At 43.4% G+C, this 23,430-nt stretch overlaps 1 protein-coding gene across 5 annotated transcripts in view; it reads right to left on the bottom strand.

Annotated features, from left to right (window-relative positions):
- Positions 1 to 23,430, bottom strand: part of CC2D2A (coiled-coil and C2 domain containing 2A) — a 131,325-nt gene that overhangs the window by 80,969 nt on the left and 26,926 nt on the right. For all 5 annotated transcript variants that reach the window (XM_070791823.1, XM_070791824.1, XM_070791826.1 and 2 more), the window contains 7 exons: positions 17,088 to 17,176; positions 16,656 to 16,757; positions 11,144 to 11,245; positions 10,257 to 10,421; positions 5,260 to 5,422; positions 3,462 to 3,598; positions 1,179 to 1,310 (listed from right to left, as the gene is read on the bottom strand). In XM_070791823.1, coding sequence (XP_070647924.1) covers positions 1,179 to 1,310; positions 3,462 to 3,598; positions 5,260 to 5,422; positions 10,257 to 10,421; positions 11,144 to 11,245; positions 16,656 to 16,757; positions 17,088 to 17,176 — 890 coding nt within the window. The remainder of the gene's footprint in view (positions 1 to 1,178; positions 1,311 to 3,461; positions 3,599 to 5,259; positions 5,423 to 10,256; positions 10,422 to 11,143; positions 11,246 to 16,655; positions 16,758 to 17,087; positions 17,177 to 23,430) is intronic.

Below are 23,430 nucleotides of genomic sequence, written 5' to 3'. Positions count from 1 at the left end.
ATATCTTAGGAAAACAAGGAAACAACAACAGAAGCTCCAAGACACAGAAACAAAATATTTGTCAGCTAAAAAACTAAGAAAAACAAAATCCTTGAGGAACTGAAAGATTGTAAAAAAGCATAAATTGCATCATTAAATTCATATAAGTACAAAACTAAAGCTAAAGAATATTGGAAATTGTGGTCCTAGACAAGATGTGTAAGTTGTAAGCTTTGATAATAATGTTGTAATGATAATACAGCAAACAAAAACCATGATATGATGTTTAAGGGACACGGATTGAAAGCTTAGAAGTGATTTCATAGTAAAAAGTCATTCTATGTTGACCCAAATTGGAAACATTTAAAAAATAATTCTTCTAATCTCTAATGTCACTGTGTTCATAGATTTATCTGAACTTTCAGTAAGAATGTATCTGATATTAAAGAAATGTGTAACCAAAGCCTAGCAATTCTTTTAATTTTAATATAGCTTCTTTCCCCCAGAATATATTTATTTGATAATTTTTTAAAAAAAGGATAATTCATAAATGTAATCATTTATTGTTGGGGGAAAAAAAAAGTGAAGGCAGGCAACTGCCTATTCGACACCAGCCCATCAGACCTCACTGAATCCTGTTCTAAGCACTTTGGTGTATTATCTCAACCATCTGCACAACAATCCTAGTAGGCCTATGCCATTTTGCAAAGGAAGAAACACCAGCAGAGAGAGGAGGGAGGGTCAAGTGAACCAAACAAGAGGCAGGGCCAGGACTCAAGCCAGGCAGTGTGGTAAAAGAGCTGGGAAAAATACCATAGAAAGGATTTGTGAGGATAGAAAATCTCCAGTGATATAATACAGAGACAGTGGGGGAAATAACCCTGCAGTATATGTGAGATGACAGAGAGAAAAGAAAAAATATTGGGGCAGCTAACCTGGATATGGGAATAAGACACTGACCCAAGCCTTCCTACCTGGGAAGCTTGTTGCTGATGTAAAAAAGGATTTAAGAAAGGATTCTGTGTGGGCAGGAGACTCAGTCTTACATAACAGGCTTGCTGTTTCCTCTTTATGTGCAAGATAGTGAATTAGTTAAGAAAAGTCAAAATAGGATGTTGCAAATTCATCACTCCAAGCCCTTCAAAAAGCAAAGCACTTTCAAGTAAATTCATGTATTAAAAATGGGAGGGGAGGTTTACCTTTTTATACAGGGTTTCCAGTTCTGCCTTAATGTCCTGCTCCTGTGTCAACATGGGTGGCCGCGAAGGAACCGGCTTGATGGGGTTTGGCAGTGCCAGGATCTTCCCATCATCTCCGAACCATCTCCTCCCCTAGGATCAAGCAGAAGGACAGAAAATAGTTTACAAAAATAAACAGTGTTTGTGGGGAAATTCTCTGTCACCGTGTATATTTCATGCACCTCCCCCTGGTCCTGTAGATCTTTTATTTTTTTAAAAAATATTTATTTTAAATTAACGATAATTGCTTTACAATAGTGCTTTGGTTTCTGCCATATATCAACATGAATTAGCCACAGCCGAGAGAAATATCAACAACCTCAGGACATTAAAAGACGCTTATTTCTTGGAAGGAAAGTTATGACCAATCTAGATAGCATATTAAAAAACAGAGACATTACTTTGCCAAAAAAGGTCCATCTAGTCAGGGCTATGGTTTTTCCAGTGGTCATATATGAATGTGAGAGTTGGACCATGAAGAAAGCCGAAGAACTGATGCTTTTGAACTGTGGTGTTGGAGAAGACTCTTGAGAGTCCCTTGGACTGCAAGGAGATCCAATCAGTCCATCCTAAAGGAGATCAGTCCTGGGTGTTCATTGAAAGGACTGATGCTGAAGCTGAAACTCCAATACTTTGACCATCTCATGCAAAGAGTTGACTCACTGGAAAAGACCCTGATGCTGGGAGGGATTGGGAACAGGAGGAGAAGGGGACGACAGAGGATGAGATGGCTGGATGGCATCACTGACTCGGTGGACATGAGTTTGAGTGAACTCCGTGAGTTGGTGATGGACAGGGAGGCCTGGTGTGCTGTGATTCATTGGGTTGCAAAGAGTCAGACACAACTGAGCAACTGAACTGAAATGAACTGAAATAGCATGGGCTTCCCTCATAGCTCAGCTAGTGAAGAATCTGTCTGCAGTGCAGGAGAATGGGGTTTGATCCCTGGGTCGGGAAGATTCCCTGGAGAACCCACTCCAGTATTCTTTCCTGGAGAATCTCATGGACAGAGGAGCCTGGTGGGCTACAGTCCATGGGTCACAAAACTTGGACACGACTTAGCGACTAAACCACCACCACCATGTAGCACAGGGAACTCTACTCAGTACTCTGCAATGGCTATGTGCGAAAAGAATCCACATAAAAAAAAAAAAGTGGCTATATGTATATCCTGCAACTAACACAACACTGTAAATCAACTGTATTCCAATGAAAATTATAAAAAATTGAGTCCTCAGTAACGCCTCTCCGCCACCCAGAGTTAAGATATAGTTTTCAGCCCCCTCCTGATAAAAAAAAGTTTAAGAAAAAGCTAATAGAGTGCTTGGGCTTCCTTTGTGGCTCAGCTGGTAAAGAATCTGCTTGCAATGCAGGAGACCTGTGTTTGATCGGTGGGTTGGGAAGATCCCCTGGAGAAGGAAAAGGCTACCCACTCCAGTATTCTGGCCTGGGTATTCATACACTACAGTCCAAGGGGTCACAAAGAGTTGGACACAACTGAGTGACTTTCATTTTCACATTAAAAGGAGTGGTTAAGAAAAGCATATTTTCTATGAAACAATTTTTAAAAATGTATTTTTAAGTTTTTTGGCTGCACTGGCATCTCTGTTGCTATGCAGGGGCTCTCTCTATTGGGGTGAGCAGGGTCTAACCTCTAGCTGCAATGCTGGGCCTTCTAATTGTGGCAGCTTCTCCTGTTGCAGAGCACAGGGTCTAGGCACACGGACTTCAGTGGCGGTGGCTCCCAGGCTCTAGAGCGTGGCTCAGTAGCTGCGGTGCGCTGGCTTAGTTGCCCCGTGGCATGTGGGATCTTCCTGGACCAGGGATTGAATTCGTGTCCCTGCATTAGCAGGTGGATTCTTAACCACTGGACCACCAGGGAAATTGTATTCGTGAAAATTTCAAGACAGACGACCATGGCGAAAAACAATTGAGGACATTCTATCTTGGGACAATTAAAAATTTCTGTAAATTGGGAAAAGGTTTGCCAATATCTGGTTTAGTAGGAAGAGCCTGAATCCAGCTTGGGAAAGGTAGGATTGAGCGGAGAGCGGTGATGTTTGAGGGTCACTAAAGGAATTGACGACAAATTAAAAAACAATAACAACAAAACAGTGACAGAATGAACCAGTCTGCAGACACCCTCAGGAGGAAATGAGCCCCACCCCGCAGTGACAACGTCAGGATTAAGACCCTCTATGAATCCCTCCTTGTCTACACCAGAGAACAGGGCTGAGAGCTCACCGGTTCCTGGGTCAGGAGCCTGTTCTCCATGATGTTCTGGTTGGTTCGCGGCACCTCCGGCCTTGCCCCGATGTAAAGGCCTTCATCTTCCAGGTACCTGGGTTGCACGTTCTCAGGAAGCTTTTTATACGTGGGCACTAGACAGTTCATAAGCACACATGATCCACGTCAGTGCCGACCTGAACATCTCAAACTGCAGTTTGGTGAATACAGTCACCAGCAGAGGTGACTTTTTTTTTTACTTTTGTTCTTGGGAAGTGCAAATGCCCCAGACTGATGTCCAGAAGCAGGACCAAGGGGAAGGTAAACGTGTTTTCCTGCAGCACCATGTTGGAGAATCATGAAATAATTCGATACCTAACTGGCCCACGTGGCTTCGCACACTGCGAGGAGTATGGTACCCAGATCAGAGGGAGGCTGCTGGCCTCATCAGTGGCGTAAGCCTGGGCCAGCCTCTTCTCTGAACTCTGTCCTCTCGTACATAAGGGATGAAAATATCTGTCTTTCTGGGCTCCTGGGAGAATTAAATGGGGTGAAGGATGGGGAAGTGCTTTGTAAATTACAAAGTTTGCTGGAGTCCACATGACTTCATTTACTTCCTCACTCTTTGATCTGTTCATAGAACAGATTTTTGTGGATAGTCTGCGGGGTCTGTGGGAGCGACAGGCAGCAACAGCCTGCCAAGGACTGTTGGGGGATAATGGCTTTATAATACTGTGTTGGCTTTTGCCACACATCAACATGAATCAGTTATAGGTATACATATGTCCCCTCTCTCCTGAACCTTCCCCCCACCTCTCACCCTATCTCACTCCTCTAGGTTGTGACAGAGCACCTGATTTGAGCTCCCTGTGTCATACAGCAAATTCCCACTGGCTATCTATTTTACCAACCTAGACAGCATATTAAAAAGCAGAGACATTACTTTGTCAACAAAGGTCCGTCTTAGTCAAAGCTATGTTTTTCCAGTAGTCATGTATGGATGTGAGAGTCAGACTATAAAGAAAGTTGAGAACTGAAGAATTGATGCTTTTGAACTGTGGTGTTGGAGAAGACTCTTGAGAGTCCCTAGTTCTGCAAGGAGATCCAACCAACCCAACCAATTTCCTAAAGGAAATCAGTCCTGAATATTCATTTAAGGAATGATGCTGAAGCTGAAACTCCAATACTTTGGCCACCTGATGTGAAGAACTGACTTGGAAAAGACCCTGATACTGGGAAAGATTGAAGGCAGGAGGAGAAGGGGATGACAGAGGATGAGATGGTTGGATGGCATCACCGACTTGATGGACATGAGTTTGAGTCAACTCCGGGAGATGGTGATGGACAGGGAGGCCTGGAGTGCTGCAGTCTATGGGGTCACAGAGTCAGACACAACTAAGCGACTGAACTGAACTGAACTGATCTACTTTACACATGGTGATGCGTATGTTTCCACGCTACTCTCTCAAAGTGATGCAGACATAGAGAACAGACTTGCAGACACAGTGGGAGAAGGAATGAGTAGGATGATTTGAACCTGTTTCTTGATTATTAAGTCAGATTAGAAATTGGGTTCAGTTGTGGAAATTGGGCATTTTTATACATCTGGAGAAGGAAATGTCTACCCACTCCAGTATTCTTGCCTAGGAAACCCCATGGACAGAGGAGCCAGGCGAGTTATCGTCCATGGGGTCACAAAGAGTCGGACATGACTGAGCGACTAACACTTTCACTTTAACTTTACACACCATCTCTATTTTGTCTGAAGGAAAACAAAGATGCTAAAACTGGGCAGGAAGATAAAGAGAGAAAGTACCTGTCCGTCTGCTGGGTACAAACAGGAGCTCTTCCTCCTTCTGCAGCCGAACGTGGACACTTTGATAATCAGCAGGTCTGACTGCCACAAAGTCTTCAGCTGTGTGATCTAAGCCCAGGAGAAGATCCTCCGCATCTTTGCCATCCAACCACTCTTCCTCATCCTGCGTCACATTAAAGAACGTCAAGGAACAATCCCGCAAATATAGTTAGTGACGGTGAATGTGTTAGTTGCTGATTGGCTCTGACTTTGTGACCCTGTGGACTGGAGCCTGCCAGGCTCCTCTGTCCATGGGATTCTCCAGGCAAGAATACTGGAGTGGGTTGCCATGCTCTCCTCCAGGGCATCTTCCCAACCCAGGGATCAAACCCAGGTCTCTCACATGCAGGCAGATTTTTTACCATCTGAGCCACCAGGGAAGCAAGCTCCGGGAGTTGGTGATGGACAGGGAAGCCTGCCATGCTGCAGTCCATGGGGTCGCAAAGAGTCGGACACGACTGAGTGACTGAACTGACTGAGCCACCAGGGAAGTCCCAAAGACAATTAATGTACTTGGAAAAACAATCCATGATATTAAATGCACCAAACAACATATCCTAAGACAAAGTTACCTTTTCCTTTTATCTTTTTCTGGAAGAAAGCATAAAACGATGCTGACTTTCCTATTTAATATGCTTTGTTTTTTCACTATTCCACATACTTGGAAAATGCCAAAATCACAAGGGTCAGAAGAGATGTGCTAAGCAAGGCAAGTGAAACCTCAATGAGTGTGTCCTCCTTTGCGGGTGTCTATTCTCTGACAATGACTTAAAGAACTTGGGTTCATGAGTTATGCATAATTTAACCTTCGGCCTTGGCACTAACCCCATGGGAAAGGTACCAAGTGTGGGGTCCACACCCTGTTCAGATTGCGTGGGCTTGACTCCCAGCTTTGCCTTGTACTGCCTGGGTGACTGTGAGGAATTTACCTACCCTTCAGATCCCTGGTTTTCTTATTTTCAAGATTGGCATATTAATAGATCTTATTTCCTTGGGTTTTGTGAGAATAAAAATTAAATGATGCATGTAAAAATTCTAAGCACAGAACCTGTAATCACAAATGCCAGCTGAAGTATTTTAACGTAGTTTGAATATTTTCCAAACTTTTCTGCTTTTTCTTTCTCTTCCTTCTCCTTTTTTCCTTCTTTTCTTTCTCTGTCTTGTTCTTCTTTCTAAAGTTTAAACCTGACATCCATCTAAGAGCAGCACCCTTTAAAATGCTATGGAGACTGCCAGGTAGCTGAAGACCATGGCTGTAGCCTAATTACCTAATATTTCCTTGCTAAATACACAAAATGATAAAAAGAGTAAAGTAAATCTGCATAGTAACCAAGCTCTCAGCAAGAGCTGAAGGCAGAGAATGTCAGAAACTTCAAAAGGTGAAAAGAGAAAATATCCCGCAGTATCAGTGTGTGACCCTTTTTGTTCCTGCCCCAGCTCTACTTTGAGCAAGGACAGGCTGAGAAAACTTCAGAGAAGACAGCAGAGCAAAGCCAGCACCTGCAGCTGGTTCACCAGAAAGACTGCATCCACGGTGAGTGTGAAAATAATCGGACAAAGTTTGTCTTATTCATTTCAGATAACTGGCTTGTTTCACTTAGCATAATGTCTTTAAGGTTCAGCCATGTTTAGCATTTATTCTAATTTCCTTCCTTCATGCTAAATAATATTCTCTTGTATATACCACATTTTACTCATCCATTCTTCTCTTGATGGGCAGTTAGATTGCTTTCACTTTTGGCTACTGTAAATAATGCTTCTATTAACTTGAGTATACAGTGATCTGAATGCCTGCTTTTAATTCTTTGGGGTATATACCCAGGATTGGGGTTGCTGGATCGTATGGTCGTTCTATGTTTAAATTTTTGAAGAGCCACTGGGATTTTTCACAGCAGCTACACCACCTTGCAACAGCGTGAGCAATGCACAAGTTTCTCTGCATCCTTGCCAACACTTGTCTGCCCTCCCTTCATTCTTTCCTTCCTATCTATCTCTTATCTATTTTTAATAGTCATTCTAATTTGTGTAAGGTGGTATCTCATGGTGGTTTTGATTTGCATTTCCCTAAGATTAGTGCTAAGCATCTTTTTATGTACTTTTTGGCCATTTGTGTATCTTCCTTGGAGAGATGGCTATTCAAGTCTGCCCATTTTTCATGGTGTGTTTTCTCTGGTCTCACATATCCCACCCACAATTACAGAATCTGAGTTGTAGCTTGGGTGTGGTATGGGGCACAGAAAACTGTTCACCTGTAAGGCTGAGAGGAGAGAGCACTAGGCTGCATTTGCCTTGGAGAGGCAGACATTTTTGTATGTGAAATGAATACTAATCCTTGTGTGGAGTCTAGCAAGAAAAATCTGCAAACTGTATTGCTCCACTTTTTTCCCCCACGAGAGAGAGAAAGCTGAATATACTTAATCAAGGCCCCCACTCCCCAAATTATAGGGTGAAATTGAGGCTACAGAAAGTAATGTGAACCTAGCATTCACAGCACTTTTAGGACCTGCGTTTGATATTGTCCCGGAGGTCTCCGAGACTATCCTCAGTTCTTTTCATTCTTTTTACTTTATTCTGCTCTTCAGAAGTTACTTCCACCATTTTATCTTCCAGCTCATTGATTTGTTCTTCTGCTTCAGATATTCTGCTATTGATTCCTTCTAGAGTAGTTTTAATTTCAGTAATTGTGCTGTTTGTCTCTGAATGTTTATTCTTTAATTCTTCTAGGTCTTGCTTAAGCGATTCATGCATTTTCTCCATTTTGTTTTCAAGGTTTTTGATCATCTATACTATCATTATTCTGAATTCTTTTCCAGGTAGTTTGCCTATTTCCTCTTCATTTGTTTGGACTTGGGTTTCTAGTTTGTTCCTTCATCTGTGTAGGATTTCTCTGCCTTTTCATTATTATTGTTTTAACTCATTGTGTTTGAGGTCTCCTTTTCCCAGGCTTCAAGGTTGAATTCTTTCTTCCTTTTGGTTTCTGCCCTCCTAAGGTTGGTCCAGTGATTGGTATAAGCTTATAGGGTGAGGTTTGTGCTGAATTTTCGTTTGTTTGTGTATTTGTTTGTTTTCCCTCTGATGGGCAAGGCTGAGTGAGGTGGTGATCCTTCTGCTGGTGGCTGGGTTTGTAGTTTTTAGTCTGTTGTTTAGATGAGGTGTCCTGCACAGGGTGCTACTGGTGGTTGGGTGATGCCGGGTCTTGTATTCAGGTGATTTTCTTTGTGTGAGTTCTCACTATTTGATACTCCCTGGGGTTAGTTCTCTGGTAGTCTAGGGTCTTGGAGTCTGTGCTCCCACTCCAGAGGATCAGGGCTTGATCTCTTCTAGCTGTTTGTTTTTAAACCCACTCTCTCTTCTTTTCCAGTTAAGTTCATTCCAGGCTCTTTTAAAGCTATGATCATTCTTCTTTTCTCCATGATCTCCTGTATCTAGTTCTGTTCAGTTCAGTCGCTCAGTCGTGTCTGACTCTTTGCGACCCCATGAATCACAGCACGCCAGGCCTCCCTGTCCATCGCCAACTCCCGGAGTTCACTCAAACTCACGTCCATTGAGTCAGTGATGCCATCCAGCCATCTCATCCTCTGTCGTCCCCTTCTCCTCCTGCCCCCAATCCCTCCCAGCATCAGGCTCTTTTCAAATGAGTCAGTTCTTCGCATGAGGTGGACAAAGTATTGGAATTTCAGCTTCAGCATCAGTCCTTCCAATGAACACCCAGCACTGATCTCCTTTAGGATGGACTGGTTGGATCTCCTTGCAGTCCAAGGGACTCTCAAGAGTCTTCTCCAACACCACAGTTCAAAAGCATCAATTCTTTGGTGCTCAGCTTTCTTCACAGTCCAACTCTTGCATCCATACATGACTACTGGAAAAACCATAGCCTTGACTAGACGGACCTATGTTGGCAAAGTAATGTCTCTGCTTTTGAATATGCTATCTAGGTTGGTCATAACTTTCCTTCCAAGCAGTAAGTGTCTTTTAATTTCATGGCTGCAATCACCATCTGCAGTGATTTTGGAGCCCCCAAAATAAAGTCTGACACTGTTTCCACTGTTTCCCCATCTATTTCCCATGATGGGACCAGATGCCATGATCTGGACCAGATGCCATGATTCGTTTTCTGAATGTTGGGCTTTAAGCCAACTTTTTCACTCTCCTCTTTCACTTTCATCAAGAGGCTCTTTAGTTCTTCTTCACTTTCTGCCATAAGGGCGGTGTCATCTGCATATCTGAGGTATTGATATTTCTCCCGGCAATCTTGATTCCAGCTTGTGCTTCTTCCAGTCCAGCGTTTCTCATGATGTACTCTGCATATGTTAAATAAACAGGGTGACAATATACAGCCTTGACAGACTCCTTTTCCTATTTGAAACCAGTCTGTTGTTCCATGTCCAGTTCTAACTATTGCTTCCTGACCTGCATATAGGTTTCTCAAGAGGCAAGTCAGCCAGACCACCTGTATCTAGACCTGGTGCCAAAAAGTAAGGTCTCTTGTCCCAGGGAAGACCTACTAGATTGGGAACTTGGAAAAATGGCCAGCCATCTATTTTAACAAACCCTTTAAAAGAGCCCTGTTTATCCTTCTGAATCATCTGAAGAGCTCAGGATGTGGATGAGCTGATCTATATGGTGGTGGTGTGTTTGCTCCTAGCCACTTTCTTCCTAGTTAGGACATCATCATCACCATCACCACCACCACCACCATCATCACCATCACCACCACCATCATCATCTCACCACCACCATCACCACCACCACCACCATCATCACCATCACCACCATCACCACCACCATCACCACCACCATCATCATCTCACCACCACCATCACCACTGCCAGCATCACGGCCATCATCACCATCACCACCATCACCACCACCATCACCACCAACGTGATCATCACCATCACCATTAAGGTCTTCCCTCTCCTCATTACTATTCTTATACTAAATACTGTTTTGCTTACTCCTTCCTGTACAGGTGGCTCTTCTTCCTCTCCTTCCTTTTCCTCTCGGTTAGCTCCATGTCTATTTTTGGCTTTTGGTTTTTCCTCTGATTCCTCTGGTTCGGGATCAAAGTTGAAAGTAAAGAAGTTATACGCTTCCTCAGCAGAAGGGAAGCCAGGTGGAACCTACAGAGAGGAAGCAAGAATAGAATTTCAGATTATCTGTGCTGAGATAAGCTCTGCACAGTTCACTGACAGTGGGCTGGATGCTAAGAGCATTCCAGGCTTCCTAAACACATTACCTGTTGATGGTAATGAACTTTAACAAATACGACAGGCCTCCTTAGTTAAGTAACTTTAATGAGTTACTTTTAAAAAAATATAAATTGGCAATTATTTACCCTTCTACAAACACAAAAACATATTATTCACAGCAGTTAAAAGCTTTAGAAAAGATGATTAAAATGCCAAAAAGTGATTTATAGGCCAGTGCTGAGATACTTTTAATTATGAGCAATACAGGGTTTGTTAAACTTTGAAAAAATACCATTTCTGGTTTGTTTTAATTCTTGCATTAGTATCTCCCTTTTTCCCATAATAAAAGCTGGTAACAACTTCACAGCTGAACAAATCAGCTTATCAAGAACATTTCCTGTCCTTCCAGGCATTTTTCTTTCCCCACAATAGGCAGCTTTCCTTTCTAATTTCTCCATAAGATTCTAGGATTTAAAAGTAGGAATCATTCCTCATATTTTTTTCTTGCATATTTCATGCAGTAGGAGTCAGCTTATGTGTATAGTTGTCTCTCATTGACAATTTTCAAAAAACAGAAACAAATCAATAAGATACATGATTTAAAGCCTACATAATTTAAAGGTAGCATGATTTTAAAAGACAGGATTTCTCACCGGGGGTTTAGACTTGATTTTTCGTACAGAATCGTGGAACTTTACTCTTGAATGGCCTTGGGAGTCATGGTCTTGTTGAGTCCGTTGTACCTCTCTATCCAGCTATACAAATGGAAAAAAATAACAGATACATCATTTAAAGCAAGAAACTGAGGATTTTTAAAAAAACAAGCATTAGCCCTTAAAAGGCTTTATCTTCTGACCATTGATGCATCTCACAATTTCTAGGGAATGAAATGTTTACAAATATATTTGAATGGTAAAGTGGCTGATTGTTCTCTTCCTCAGCTCTGTCTCTCTCATGATTAAATGAATACAAAATTTTACAGTCAATAAACCTCCAAATTGAAATGCTATTTCACCCTAAAGATCAATAGATTATCCAGCTCACAGAGGATCATCTTGAAACAGTCTGTGATGAAGAGCGTCAACCACATCTGATTGTAAATAAGTCCAAGTGAGTAACGGTTGCCCCAGGCCCTGGCTCTTCCAGTTTTGTGTGAATCTCAGAATGGCTGAGTGGGTCTCCTCAGGCATTTATCCAGAGACATTCTGTGATGAAAGCTAGAAATACTTGGAACAGCAAGCTAAGGTGCTATGAAATTCCATGTAAGTGCAGCTGAATGTCCAGCAATGGGCAGAATAAAAATGAGGGCATCAGTTGGGTGCAATCTATCATGATATTAAGAGAATACATACAATTCCGATTTATGTAAGATTCTGTGCTTTCCCTCCATTTTCTCATTTTGCAGTAGTAGGTTAAATAGATAACTGTGTGTGCGTGTTAAGTTGCTTCAGTCGTGTTTGACTCTTTGGAACTCTACGGACTGAAGCCTGCCAGGCTCTTCTGTCCATGGGGTTCTCCAGGCAAAAATGCCATGCCCTCCTCCAGGGGATCTTCCCAATCCAGAGATAGCACCCAGGTCTCCTGAATTGCAGGTGGATTCTTTACTGTCTGAGCCAACAGGGAAGCCCATGTATCCTGGAGTGGGTAGCCTATTCCTTCTCCAGGGGATTGTCCTGACCCAGGCATCAAAGTGGGGTCTCCTGCATTGCAGGCAGATTCTTTACCAGCTGAACTATCAGGGAAGCCCAGATAGTTAACTAATAGCATTCAACTATACAAAGGTTGAAGCAGTGGTAATGAATAAATTTCACAGTGCAATGCAGAGTTAATATTTGTCTTGGTAAATTCCAGAATTTTAAGTGGCTCTTTTGAAGACAAGGAAAGAAGCAGATGAGTATTATGTAATGTAAGGATAAACACGTTTAAAAATTGGTGGCAGTGGTTTAGTCACTAAGTTGTGTTCAACTCTTTTGTGACTGCATGGACCATAGCCCACCAGACTCCTCTGTCCATGGGATTTCCCAGGCAAGAATACTGGAGTGGGTTGCCATTTCCTTCTCCAGGGGAATCTTCTAGACTCAGGGATCGAACCCATATTTCCTGCTTGGTAGGCAGATTCTTTACCACTGAGCCACCAGGGAAGGGTCAGGAAGGCTTTCTAAGGGTCTGCTAAGTTCAATCTTTCTCATAAAACAAGGCTAAGCCTTTCTTGCCCACTGTTGAAGATGCCATTCTGCTCCTGTCTGCCTCAGAATCCCTCACCTTCTAGAGCCCAAGACAGAGACTGATACATTTGAAACACATAAATAAGCCAAGAAGTCAACCGATCAGAGAGACGAGAAGCTTAGCTCTGTATAGGCAAGCCTTAGGTTTTAGAGACATCTAAAGACTGATAATAAAACAGAAGAAGACCAGGCAGAAAGTCTAACGTTAGCAATTTAAAAAATAAAATAAGTAGGTAAAATTCCATTTGGCAAATATGTGTATGTGGAGATCAGTATTTTATTCTTTCTGTTTCTTTCCATCTCTTTCTGTATCAGCTTGACAGAAAGGACAGTAAGTTTGGACAATATAATTTCTTTGGTATCTTTTAAAATTATAAGATTAACAGTTTTACTATGATATGTATGGACTTGATCAAAATGGTGGTAATTTAATTTTTATCAAAATCTCAAAGTATTTAAAAGTTTATAAATTATATTAGCATAAGAAAAGCCATTAAATGTATTTAAAATGACTGTGTGCAGAATTAAATTTTAAAGAACTATTATCTATAATATCTTCATAAAAGCTTAAAGTAATAATATTCAATTTCAAGTGAATGCCTATGATGATGTGTGCTGTGTCCAGCTAGGAATTCTTTCTCATCCTTGAATTTGTTGTAACCTCCAAGAAGGCTCTATGACCCTCTTCTAGCTTGAGCTAGACAATCTCAAGTCTCATTATTTTTACCAAAGCATAATTACAAAATATAATAGTTCCTGCCCTGACCTCTCTTCTAACTACTAATCAATATTTTTAATTCCCTAAAGACAGCCTAATCTAGATGGTCTTGTAGATATCTCCGATTTTTATATATTCTCAGTATCAGAAATGATACTAATCAAGATAAACGATTTGCAAAAAATTTCTCCCATTATGTGTGTTGTCTTTCCACGTTTTTCTTGGTTTCCTTTGAAATGGAAATGTGTTTAATTCTGATGAAGTCCAGTGTACTGATTTATTCTTTTGACACTTGTGTTTTTGAGTCACAGATAAGGATCCATTACCTAAGGCAAGAAACCATTGCCTAAGGCAAGGCACGTCATATTTTACATAACCTGGCTCCCAGGGAAGTGCCCTTTCCAAGGCTTCCTCAAGGCACCCACCATGGCTATTAACCAGCCTGCACTTCCACTGTCTGATCACCTGCCTGTCATCCCCACTGGGCTCCTTGAGAGGGGCCCTGACTGTCACTGCTGTGTGTTCAGAGTCCACTGGACACCCGGCAGGAAGGAGCCTCCGAGAGATGCTGGCGACAGGTCGAGTGTGTCAAGGGATCAGAATCTGGGGCACCTGGGACAATGAGCCAGGTCCACAAAACAGGGACACTTTGGTCATGCCTAGTGGAGACCCAGGAGTCAAATGTTCTGTGTTATTCCCACTTCTTTGTTGACATGTTCTTGGAGATGTGTGTTTGGCTTTGTTCTCTTGTTACAAATCTGCTGAGGATAAAGAGGAATGGAAAGAAGAGTCTAGCATAGGTTTGTGCTGATGGATTTAGATTCCTGACCCAAGTATTCCCAAGCGGCTTCTTTTTGCTCTGACCCTACAGCCACTGACACTTGCTACCAACTATGGAGAGAGGGCTGCCCATGAGCCAGGCACTGTGTGAAATCCTGTGACATGTATGCACTCCTTTAATCCTCAGAACAATATCAAGGATCAGGTTCTGGGGAGTATATCTATTTTAAAGAGGCGAGGGGACTTCCCTGGTGATCCAATGGTTATGAATCTGCTTTGCAACACAGAGGACGCAGGTTCAATCCTGGGTCAGGGAACTAAGATCCCACATGCTGTGGAGCAACTCAGCCTGCATGTCACTACTAGAGAGTCCATGTGCTGCAACAAAAGAACCTCCATGCTTCAAATAAGACCCAATGCAAAAAAAAAAAAAGAGGTGGGAAGTGGGGAAGGGGGTTGTATTTTATCACTCAGAGAATGAGTAAGTTACACATCCAAGGTCATGCAGCTAGTGAGTGAGAGTGCCAGAATTTAGTGCTGGGCAGCTGAGGGCCAGCACCTGGCCTTTTCATGTGCTCTTTGCCCCATAGGACCAAAATCGACTGCTTTTATAGTCTTCTTCTGGGCTAAGGTATGTACATGAGTAAGTGTGCTTGTGAGTGATACGTTCCATTGGAAACCTGAGATCAGGTCTGCGGACAAGGCACGTGGTGTTTGCCTCACTTTCAGAGAATGACTCTTAGGGGATATGCACTCTGTTAGACAAAAGGTCAAGTTCCTGCTCACAAAGAGAAATAAACAACTCTGTGAGCCAAAGGAGTATAGTTTTACTCCTAAAACTACCAACTTGATTTGGATATCGTATTCATGGCCTATTGGACAGGCGAAAACTACCATGATTGTGTGAAAGGATTATCCATCAAGAAGGTGCGGACAACGCCAGACATGGGAGACAACACCCTCCTATTGCTTACTCACACACCTACCAAAACAACCAATTATTTGTGTCATAATAATGGGACTTTAGGGACTTTCTCCTTTAAAATAATATTTTTTTTTGATGTGGACTATTTTCGTCTTTATTGAATTTATTAGATTTATTACAATATTGCTTCTGTTCTTATGTTTTGGGTTTTTTGGACCAAGAAGCATGTGGGATATTAGTTCCCTGACCAGGGATCAAACTCTCACCCTCTGCATTGGAAGATGAAGTTTTAACCACTTGCTCACCAGGAAAGTCTTGGTACTTTTTCTTTATTTTCCAATACTTTAGAACTATGGCTCTTATACTTATGGCTCTCATGGAAGAAAATAAATTGGAAATAAAGAAAAAGAAATGTGTCCTCTGTAGAACGGAGTAGCCAGTTGTCATGAAGCCATTTTAGGAGACCGACTGAGTGTTCTGAAAACCCATGAGCATGACTGCAACTTTCCCTGTAATCATGCAATCTCTGGCTTGTTGGGGATGAATATAGGTAAATGGACATCTGTAACATCTCATTATAGAAAAAGAAAAGGCATCATCTAAGAAATTTGTGATTTTGCTCCATAAATATCCCTAATGCTTAGACCTTAAAACAACCAAAACCATCATCATCAACACACCACTGGGTTAGACTTGCAAACACTTCACTGAGCCACGTGCCCTGTTTCTGCTCCTTCTTCCACCCTAGATGTGTTGTTCCTTCAGCCACATGGCTGATACATCTTTCTGTCTTTAACAGGCTTCCTCTTGGCCTCGTGGGCCTTTATTGTCAGTTTTTCTCTGAGTGTAGGACCATCGTCATTCACACCCTTAAAACTTCAAAACTCACCACAGTTCAAATGCTTCCTAAATCTGTGTCTCCAGGCCAGGTCCCTGCCTCTCTGTGCATCTGAGGAGCACACTGAGGTGTCTCCCCAGCATCTCAGACTCAAACAAGTCACCCCGGTGCATTCAAATTACCACCCGATCCAATTGTCAGTTGCTTTCCTTGGCTTACAAAAAACCATCGGGGCACCTTAGTGTAACACTCAAAGTCCCCACGATTGGATTCTATTCTTATCTCTTTCTCTGTTTCCCAGCAAAATCCGTGGACCCAGCACTGCTGACCATGAGACACACTGGGAATAAGACAGAGCTGGAATCCAGTACTGACTTGTCCACATACGTGCTCTGTGACCTGGGGATGGCTGGGCAGGCCCTCTGAACCTCGTATGTCAAATGTGAATGAAAATTATGGTACCTACCTCACAGAGGTGTTGGGATAAGGGCATCTAATAACATGGGCAAAGACTTGGCAAAATGCCCAGCACCAAGTAGCATCTATAAATAGCAGCTATTATTATTAATGAGTGTTTAACAGCCCCTCCATGCATAGCTCTGCTCTAGGACTTTTGCTGGAACATTTCAATTTGGCATAATTGTCTTTGGTCACAAACTAGGGGTGGCCTATTTCTCACCTCCGTGCCAAATTCCGTCTCCGATTCTTTCTCGGTGGGACTTCGTAAGCGCCTGGGCCGAGGGGTGGGAATTTCCTGCAGCAGCGCACTTTCTGCTTTGGACTAAAAAGTCAAAGAGAAAATTACTGCTACATAATGTCAGTGATGCTATGAAAACCTCAGTCACCATCTCGGGAGGAAATCAGTCAGTAAAATACGCATGTTATGCTTCTTTAAGAGGTAAAAACAATGGTTTAGAAAAAGGACATTACATTCTTCTTAAGTGTAACTTTCATCTGTGCTCATAGTTAAATGCTGCATTAACCTTTAGAGCATGAAAAACAAATTTAACAGTATTCAAATTCACGCAGTTTTGAGCAAATGAATCAAGCTAGACAAGACTGGAAGCAAGGTAATCGGCGCCGAGCAAAATATCCCTGAGGTTTCTCTCACCCTTGCAGCCTGTAATTTCTCCCTCATGCGTTCTCTCATGGAAAATTCTGCAAAGCCTGTTCTGGAAGCTGAGGGGATTGGAGGCAAGCCTAAAACAATACAAGAAAATTGCTTTAAAACAACATCTTTTTCTTCCAAAGGGAAGATTAGATTAAAAATAACAAGAGAATATCATTTTATTTTGCAAATTTAGAATTTCACATAAGCCATCATGAGATAAAGCTGAACAACCCCCGCCCCCCCCCCCCCCCCACCCCCGCATCTGACGTAATAAGGACGTGTCTTGGCTTCTTTAAGACGGACAGTGACAACCTCGGTCCTACCAGGGCTGACATGTGGACTTAACTAAGAATCAAACGAATGACACTTGATTTTTCAAGGCGCAAGCACACCAGTTCAATTACCATTGGGAAGAAGCTCTCAAATTTATTGATTTGACAATAGACTCCTTGGATGAATGAATGACTATTGATTGATTTTGGGGTTTGACTTTCAACAACACTGATAGCTTTGATCAGAGAAAGTTTTTCTACAGGCTCAAGCCATAGCCTTGGGCTATACTGAACAGACAACATTTATTTTGTACATAGTATTAAACCTGTACATAAACTCTTTGTGGCTCAGCGGTAAAGAATCCGCCTGCAATGCAGGAGCCACAGAAGACCTAGGTTCGATCCCTGGGTTGGGAAGATCCCCTGGAGCAGGGCATGGTAACCCACTCAAGTATTCTTGCCTGGAGAATCTCCATAGACAGAGGAGCCTGGCAGGCTACAGACCATGGGGTTGCCAAGAGTTGGACACGACTGACGTGACTTAGCACAAACCTATACATAATATCATGAAATGTCGTTTAGCTATTATGTCCCAGGCTCTGTGATAATGTGTTGACTGACTGCATCTTCTCATCAACTTTATGCCATTCCTGCTAGGGGGGATCACTCACTAGGCATCTTGAAGATGAAGACCCTGGAGTAACTGGTATTGTGGGACTTCCCTGGTGGTTCAGTGGCTAAGACTCCTTGCTCTCAGTGCAGGGGACCTGGGTTTGATCCCTTTTCAGGGAAATGGATCCCACATGCTACAATGAAAGGTCTCGTGTATTGCAATTAAGAGCCAACACAGCCAAATGAATAAATAAAAATAAATATTAAAAAAAATCTTCAAAAAAGTGACTGGAATGATGATTGCATACTCAGGAGGTTCAGTGCTTGGGATTTGATCCTAAATGCTTTACACCATTATGAAAGGGGTAGGAATACAACAACAGGCTTGGAGAACAGAATGTTATGATACTTAAAGGAGAGGGGGCTCTACTGGGAGGAAGTAGAAGAAAAGATTGCAGAAGGAGTTTGGGGTCAAGTCACGGGGAGCCTCTGATGTTACGTGAAAGAAACTGGAATATATTTTCTATGTGGTGGGGATGCCTTGAAGGACATGGAGAGCAGAGGAGGAGAAGCAGCATTTTCTGGAGCTGCTCCTAGGGCTACAGGCACAGGATGGTTGGGGTGGAGACGGAGAGACCCCAGCTGGGATAATAAAGAGGGAGCCAGTGGGCATGGTTGCAAAGAGGCCACAAAAAGATGACACGGTGGTTCCTAGTGACGACGGGGAGTGAAAGTTGCTCAGTCGTGTCTGACGCTTTGCGACCCCATGAACTATACAGTCCATGGAATTCTCCAGGCCAGAATACTGGAGTGGGTAGCCTTTCCCTTCTCCAGGAGATCTTCCCAACCCAGGGATCGAACCCAGGTCTCCCACATTGCCAGCAGATTCTTTACCAGCTGAGCCACGAGGGAGGCCCGAGGCGAGCACTAATTCCCCCAGCGGCAGCACCTTCTGGGCACTTGGTGGACCGGCAAACGCTCAGGCCTGACCCCAGACAGATCCACTGAATCAGAACCTGGAGGTGGAGCCACCATCTGGGTAATTTTTAAGACATACTCAAGTCGGAGGACCCCCAGTTTAGAGAAGGCGAACGTGTCTGAGGTTTCGGCTGAGGTAAGTATGGATTTGGGGCTCCTGAGAGAGAAAAAGTGGAGGCATGCCAGCCTGGGGGCTACTGGTGAGGAGGGGGATTGGTTTACTCCTGTAAATCGGAGCTGGGACGAGTCTGAGATGCCGGCAGGATACGGGAACGTGTACTGGTCCTGCGTGCTGAGCTCCAGGCAGGGGCCCAGTGCCTGAGATGGAGACCAAGGAAGTGTTTCTACCCTGGTGATGCTGACGTTTGAGAAAAAGAGTATGGAGAGAGGAGTTTTCTGGCCCTGTAGCCATCTGCCCTGTTAAAGGAAGAAGGCTCACAAGTGAAAGAAAAAGAGAGAAGGCAAGATGCTTTATCAGCAGGTGGAAGGAACAGTGGGGAGAGAGGAAGCTGCGCTGGGCAGAGCCCGCCGTGCTGACCCCTCGCCTCTGCTTGTGCAGAAGAGGGAGCTTTCTGCAGCCTGGTCACTCAGTGCCGAGGCCAAGTGTCCTTCCTTTCGTGTGACAGAAGGATGTAAAATCCTACTTTATCAGGCGCCAACCACCTGCCTGAGGCTTCCTCTGTGCCTGGTGGAAGGCCTGAAATAATCATCTTAAAGATCACAGCCTTACATGTGCGGGCTGAGGTTCAAGTTCTTTACAAGAATCTCCTTCAGTAGCCTGAACAGGCCTTTGGCGTTTTTTTTTTGTTTGTTTGTTTGTTTTTAAGCCAACTTTAAAAATCAAGTCATTGTTTCCCATTTTAAAGACCATCTACCCATGGTGGATCATATCCCCATGTCAGAGTCCTGTGACTTTTCCTGTTTCACATTTGTCACATTTTGAATTTTTGTATTTGTGTGGTTATTGCATTAATACCTTCTTCCTCCCCCAGGTTCTGTGGTCTCCAGCCACAGAGGGTGAGCACAGGTTAAATGTCATTAAGTGTGTGTGGACCACCTAGGTGGATAAAGAAGGATTTCTAGACTGGACCCCTGCCCTCTGGCTGATCACCCCCCTCCTTCTGCCCCCAGAAAGAAGCAATGTCTTTGAACATGAAAAAAAAAAAAAAAAAAACTCTTGTGTATTTACTATTCCTCCTTTTTTATTTTTAAAAGAGATCTAGTTTTTCAAGTTGACTTAAAATAGTTGCTGCCTACATAGCATTCATTAGAATAGTTTTATGAATTATTCTTTAAAAGAGGCAAGATATAATTCATAAAATTGATCTAATGAACTCCGTGGGGCTTCCCTGATGGCTCAGTGGTAAAGAATCCACCTGCCAATGCAGGAGATGCAGGTTCGATCCTTGGATCAGAAAGATCCTCTGGAGGAGGAAATGGCAACCCACTCTAGTATTCTTGCCTGGAAAATCCCATGGACAGAGGAGCCTGGTGGGCTACAATCCATGGGGGTCGCAAAAAGAGTTGGCCGTGACTTAGCACTAAGCAGCAACCAAACAACACACATGGAGTTCATTAGAATAATTTTATATTGTTTAAAAGAGACAAGATATTTTATTTAAAAACCATCTGCTCTGAATAACAAAACGAAAGGGGCTTCTTTAGCAAGTATTACTTTAAAAAGTCTTGAAAAATGTTGAGGGGGTAAAAACTAGCTCTTTCTCGATTTTTAAAAATACACTCGGTGTTAGTGAAAGACATTTGGAGGGTATAAAGATTTCTAAATCTGATCTGGACAACTAGGTGGTGAGGCGTTATTTTCCCAGCTAGAATGTGACCTGCTTGACGGCACGGACTCTGTCGGTGACTTTTGTACCTGGCGCCTTGTAGCACTAAATCAAGGAAAAGGAAAACATGGAGGACTATGAAGGTGTGAGAGATATTAGACTGAAAGAGTGCAATGCAAACAATTCTTTGAATTTTGAAAGATTTGATTTGAGGGTGTGCAAGAGCTTATGGACAATGAGAGAATTTTAAGACATTCCGTTAAAAATATATACATAATGTCCATTGGTATGAAATATGGATTCTCTGGCCAAGGGATGCTTTTCATCGGGAAAGCAGGGGTTATATCAATGGATTTGACAACACTTCCCCAGCTGTCCGGCAGACCTGTGAGCCTGAGAGCCTCATCAGCCTCATGTTTGCAAGTGGCTCCCAGATCTTCTCTGTGCTGACACCTTCTCCTGTCACCCACACTCACTGCACCCCACATCTCTCTCTTTACAGACTTCGTCAAACGATGAACACTGTCCATTTTTCTCTAAAACACTTCTGTGATACTTGACTCCTCGCAAAACACACACCACCTTCTAATAAGAAAGGCGTTGCCCTTTGAAATAATTTTCCAATCTTCTTACCTACTGCCCCTGAGTCGATGTGACCTTGTTTCTATGGACAGGAGGGCAGGCTTCTAAGGTCTTCCCTCCACAATCTTGGAAGTGCTCCGAGCACCCTGATTTGGACTCCCAGCCTCTAGAACAGTGAGAACTCAGTGTCTGCGGTGCAAGCCACCATCTATGATATTTTGTTATAGCAGCGTCAGCCAGCAGGTACAGGCACCGTCTGTCTGGGCGAGACCAGCCCCGCCAGCTTTGCCATTTGTCCCTGCACTCTGGCACCATCGTGGTGATTTCACAGGGCAATGGGGCTTCCCACGGGCCTGACACTCTGAAGAGTGGTAAAGAACATCATAGATACGCTTTGACCTGACCATTTTGCCTCAGGTTGAGCCTTCCACATTGCCTTGAGCGGAGTGGAAAAGACAACAGAAGCATCAGGAGGGCGAAGTGCTGTGTGGGAGACACCAGGGTGACCGTCTCAAACAAGCTTCTCAAATTTCTAAGAAGGGAAATAGTAGGTAAAGCTTCTGAGCTTGAAATATTTTTGCGGCAGTTAATCTCTGATAGAGTTTGAGTACACATTCTACCCAACCCACTCTTGGGACCGATGGCTTAGAGAATTCAGTTCAAGCATCAGCTACAAAACCTTTCTCCCAGGGGTCTGGGAGAAATCTCTCACCTGGGGCCTCCCAGGTGGCATGAGTGGTAAAGAACCTGCCTGCCAATGCAGGAGACATGAGGGACATGGGTTCGATCCCTGGGTTGGGAAGATCCCCTGGAGGCGGGCATGGCAATCCACATCTGTCCACTCCAAGCTTGTCCTGGTGGCTCAGATGGTAAAGAATCTGCCTGCAGTGCAGGAGATACAGGTTTGATCCCTGGGTAGGGAAGATCCCCTGGAGGCAGGCATGGCAACCACTCCCGTATTCTTGCCTGGAGAATCCCATGGACAGAAGAGCCTGGAGGGTTACAGTCCATAGGGCTGCCAAGAGTTGGACATGCAACTGAGAGACTAGCAACAATAGCAGAAAAGATGAAGTGTCTTCTCTAGTGAGATGGAGATAACCAGGATTTTCCCACCCTCATAACCAGCTTTAACAAGCTTCAGAGACTTCCAAGAGGAGAAATGGTAGGTAAACCTTCTGAAACTGGAAGAGTTTTGTAGGAGAAACAGGTCAGGGTTGGAAGAAGGCTATCAGAAGCTCAGTTTCAGTCAAGTAACATTTGGGTTGTCTCAAAATAGTTCATGGACCTAACTAAATGTAAGAGCTAAAAACAGGAAACTTCCAAAAGAAAATATGCAAGAAAATGTCCATGACCTTAGGTTTGACAAAGAATTTTTAGATACAATCCATATTAGAAAAGAAGTGATAATTTGACTTCACCATGATTAAAAATTGTTTTGGAAAAGGAGGCTTCCTTGGTGGCTCAGTGGTAAAGAATCTGCCTACTAACGCAGAAGACATGGGTTTGATCCCTGGTCCAGGAAGATCCCACATACCTGCGCTCCAGAGCCTCAGTTCAGTTCAGTTCATTTCAGTTGCTCAGTCGTGTCCGACTCTTTGCGACCCCATGGACGATAGATTGCCAGGCTTCCCTGTCCATCACCAACTCCCAGAGTTTACCCAAACTCCTGTCCATTGAGTTGGTGCTGCCATTCAACCATCTCATCCTCTGTCATCCCCTTCTCTTCCCACCTTCAATCTTTCCCAGCATCAGGGTCTTTCCCAGTGAATCAGCTCTTCACATGAGGTGGCTGAAGTACTGGAGTTTCAGCTCCAACATCAGTCCTTCCAATGAACACCCAGGACTGATCTCCTTTAGGATGGGCTGGTTGGATCTCCTTACATTCCAAGGGACTCTCAAGAGTCCTCTCCAACACCACAGTTCAAAAGCATCAATTCTTTGGCCCTCAGCTTTCTTTAGAGTCCAACTCTCACATCCATACATGAGCACTGGAAAAACCATAGCCTTGACTAGACAGACCTATGTTGGCAAAGTAATGTCTCTAGAGCCTGGGGACTGCAACTATTGAGCCCTTGAGCCGCAACTACTGAAGCTTGTTCACGCTAGAGCCTG

This window comes from Bos indicus, chromosome 6 (genome assembly GCF_029378745.1).
Source record: "Bos indicus isolate NIAB-ARS_2022 breed Sahiwal x Tharparkar chromosome 6, NIAB-ARS_B.indTharparkar_mat_pri_1.0, whole genome shotgun sequence".
Classification (NCBI taxonomy): Eukaryota; Metazoa; Chordata; class Mammalia; order Artiodactyla; family Bovidae; genus Bos; species Bos indicus.
Note: the sequence above shows the minus strand (reverse complement) of the source record. Positions and strands in the feature narration are given on the sequence as shown.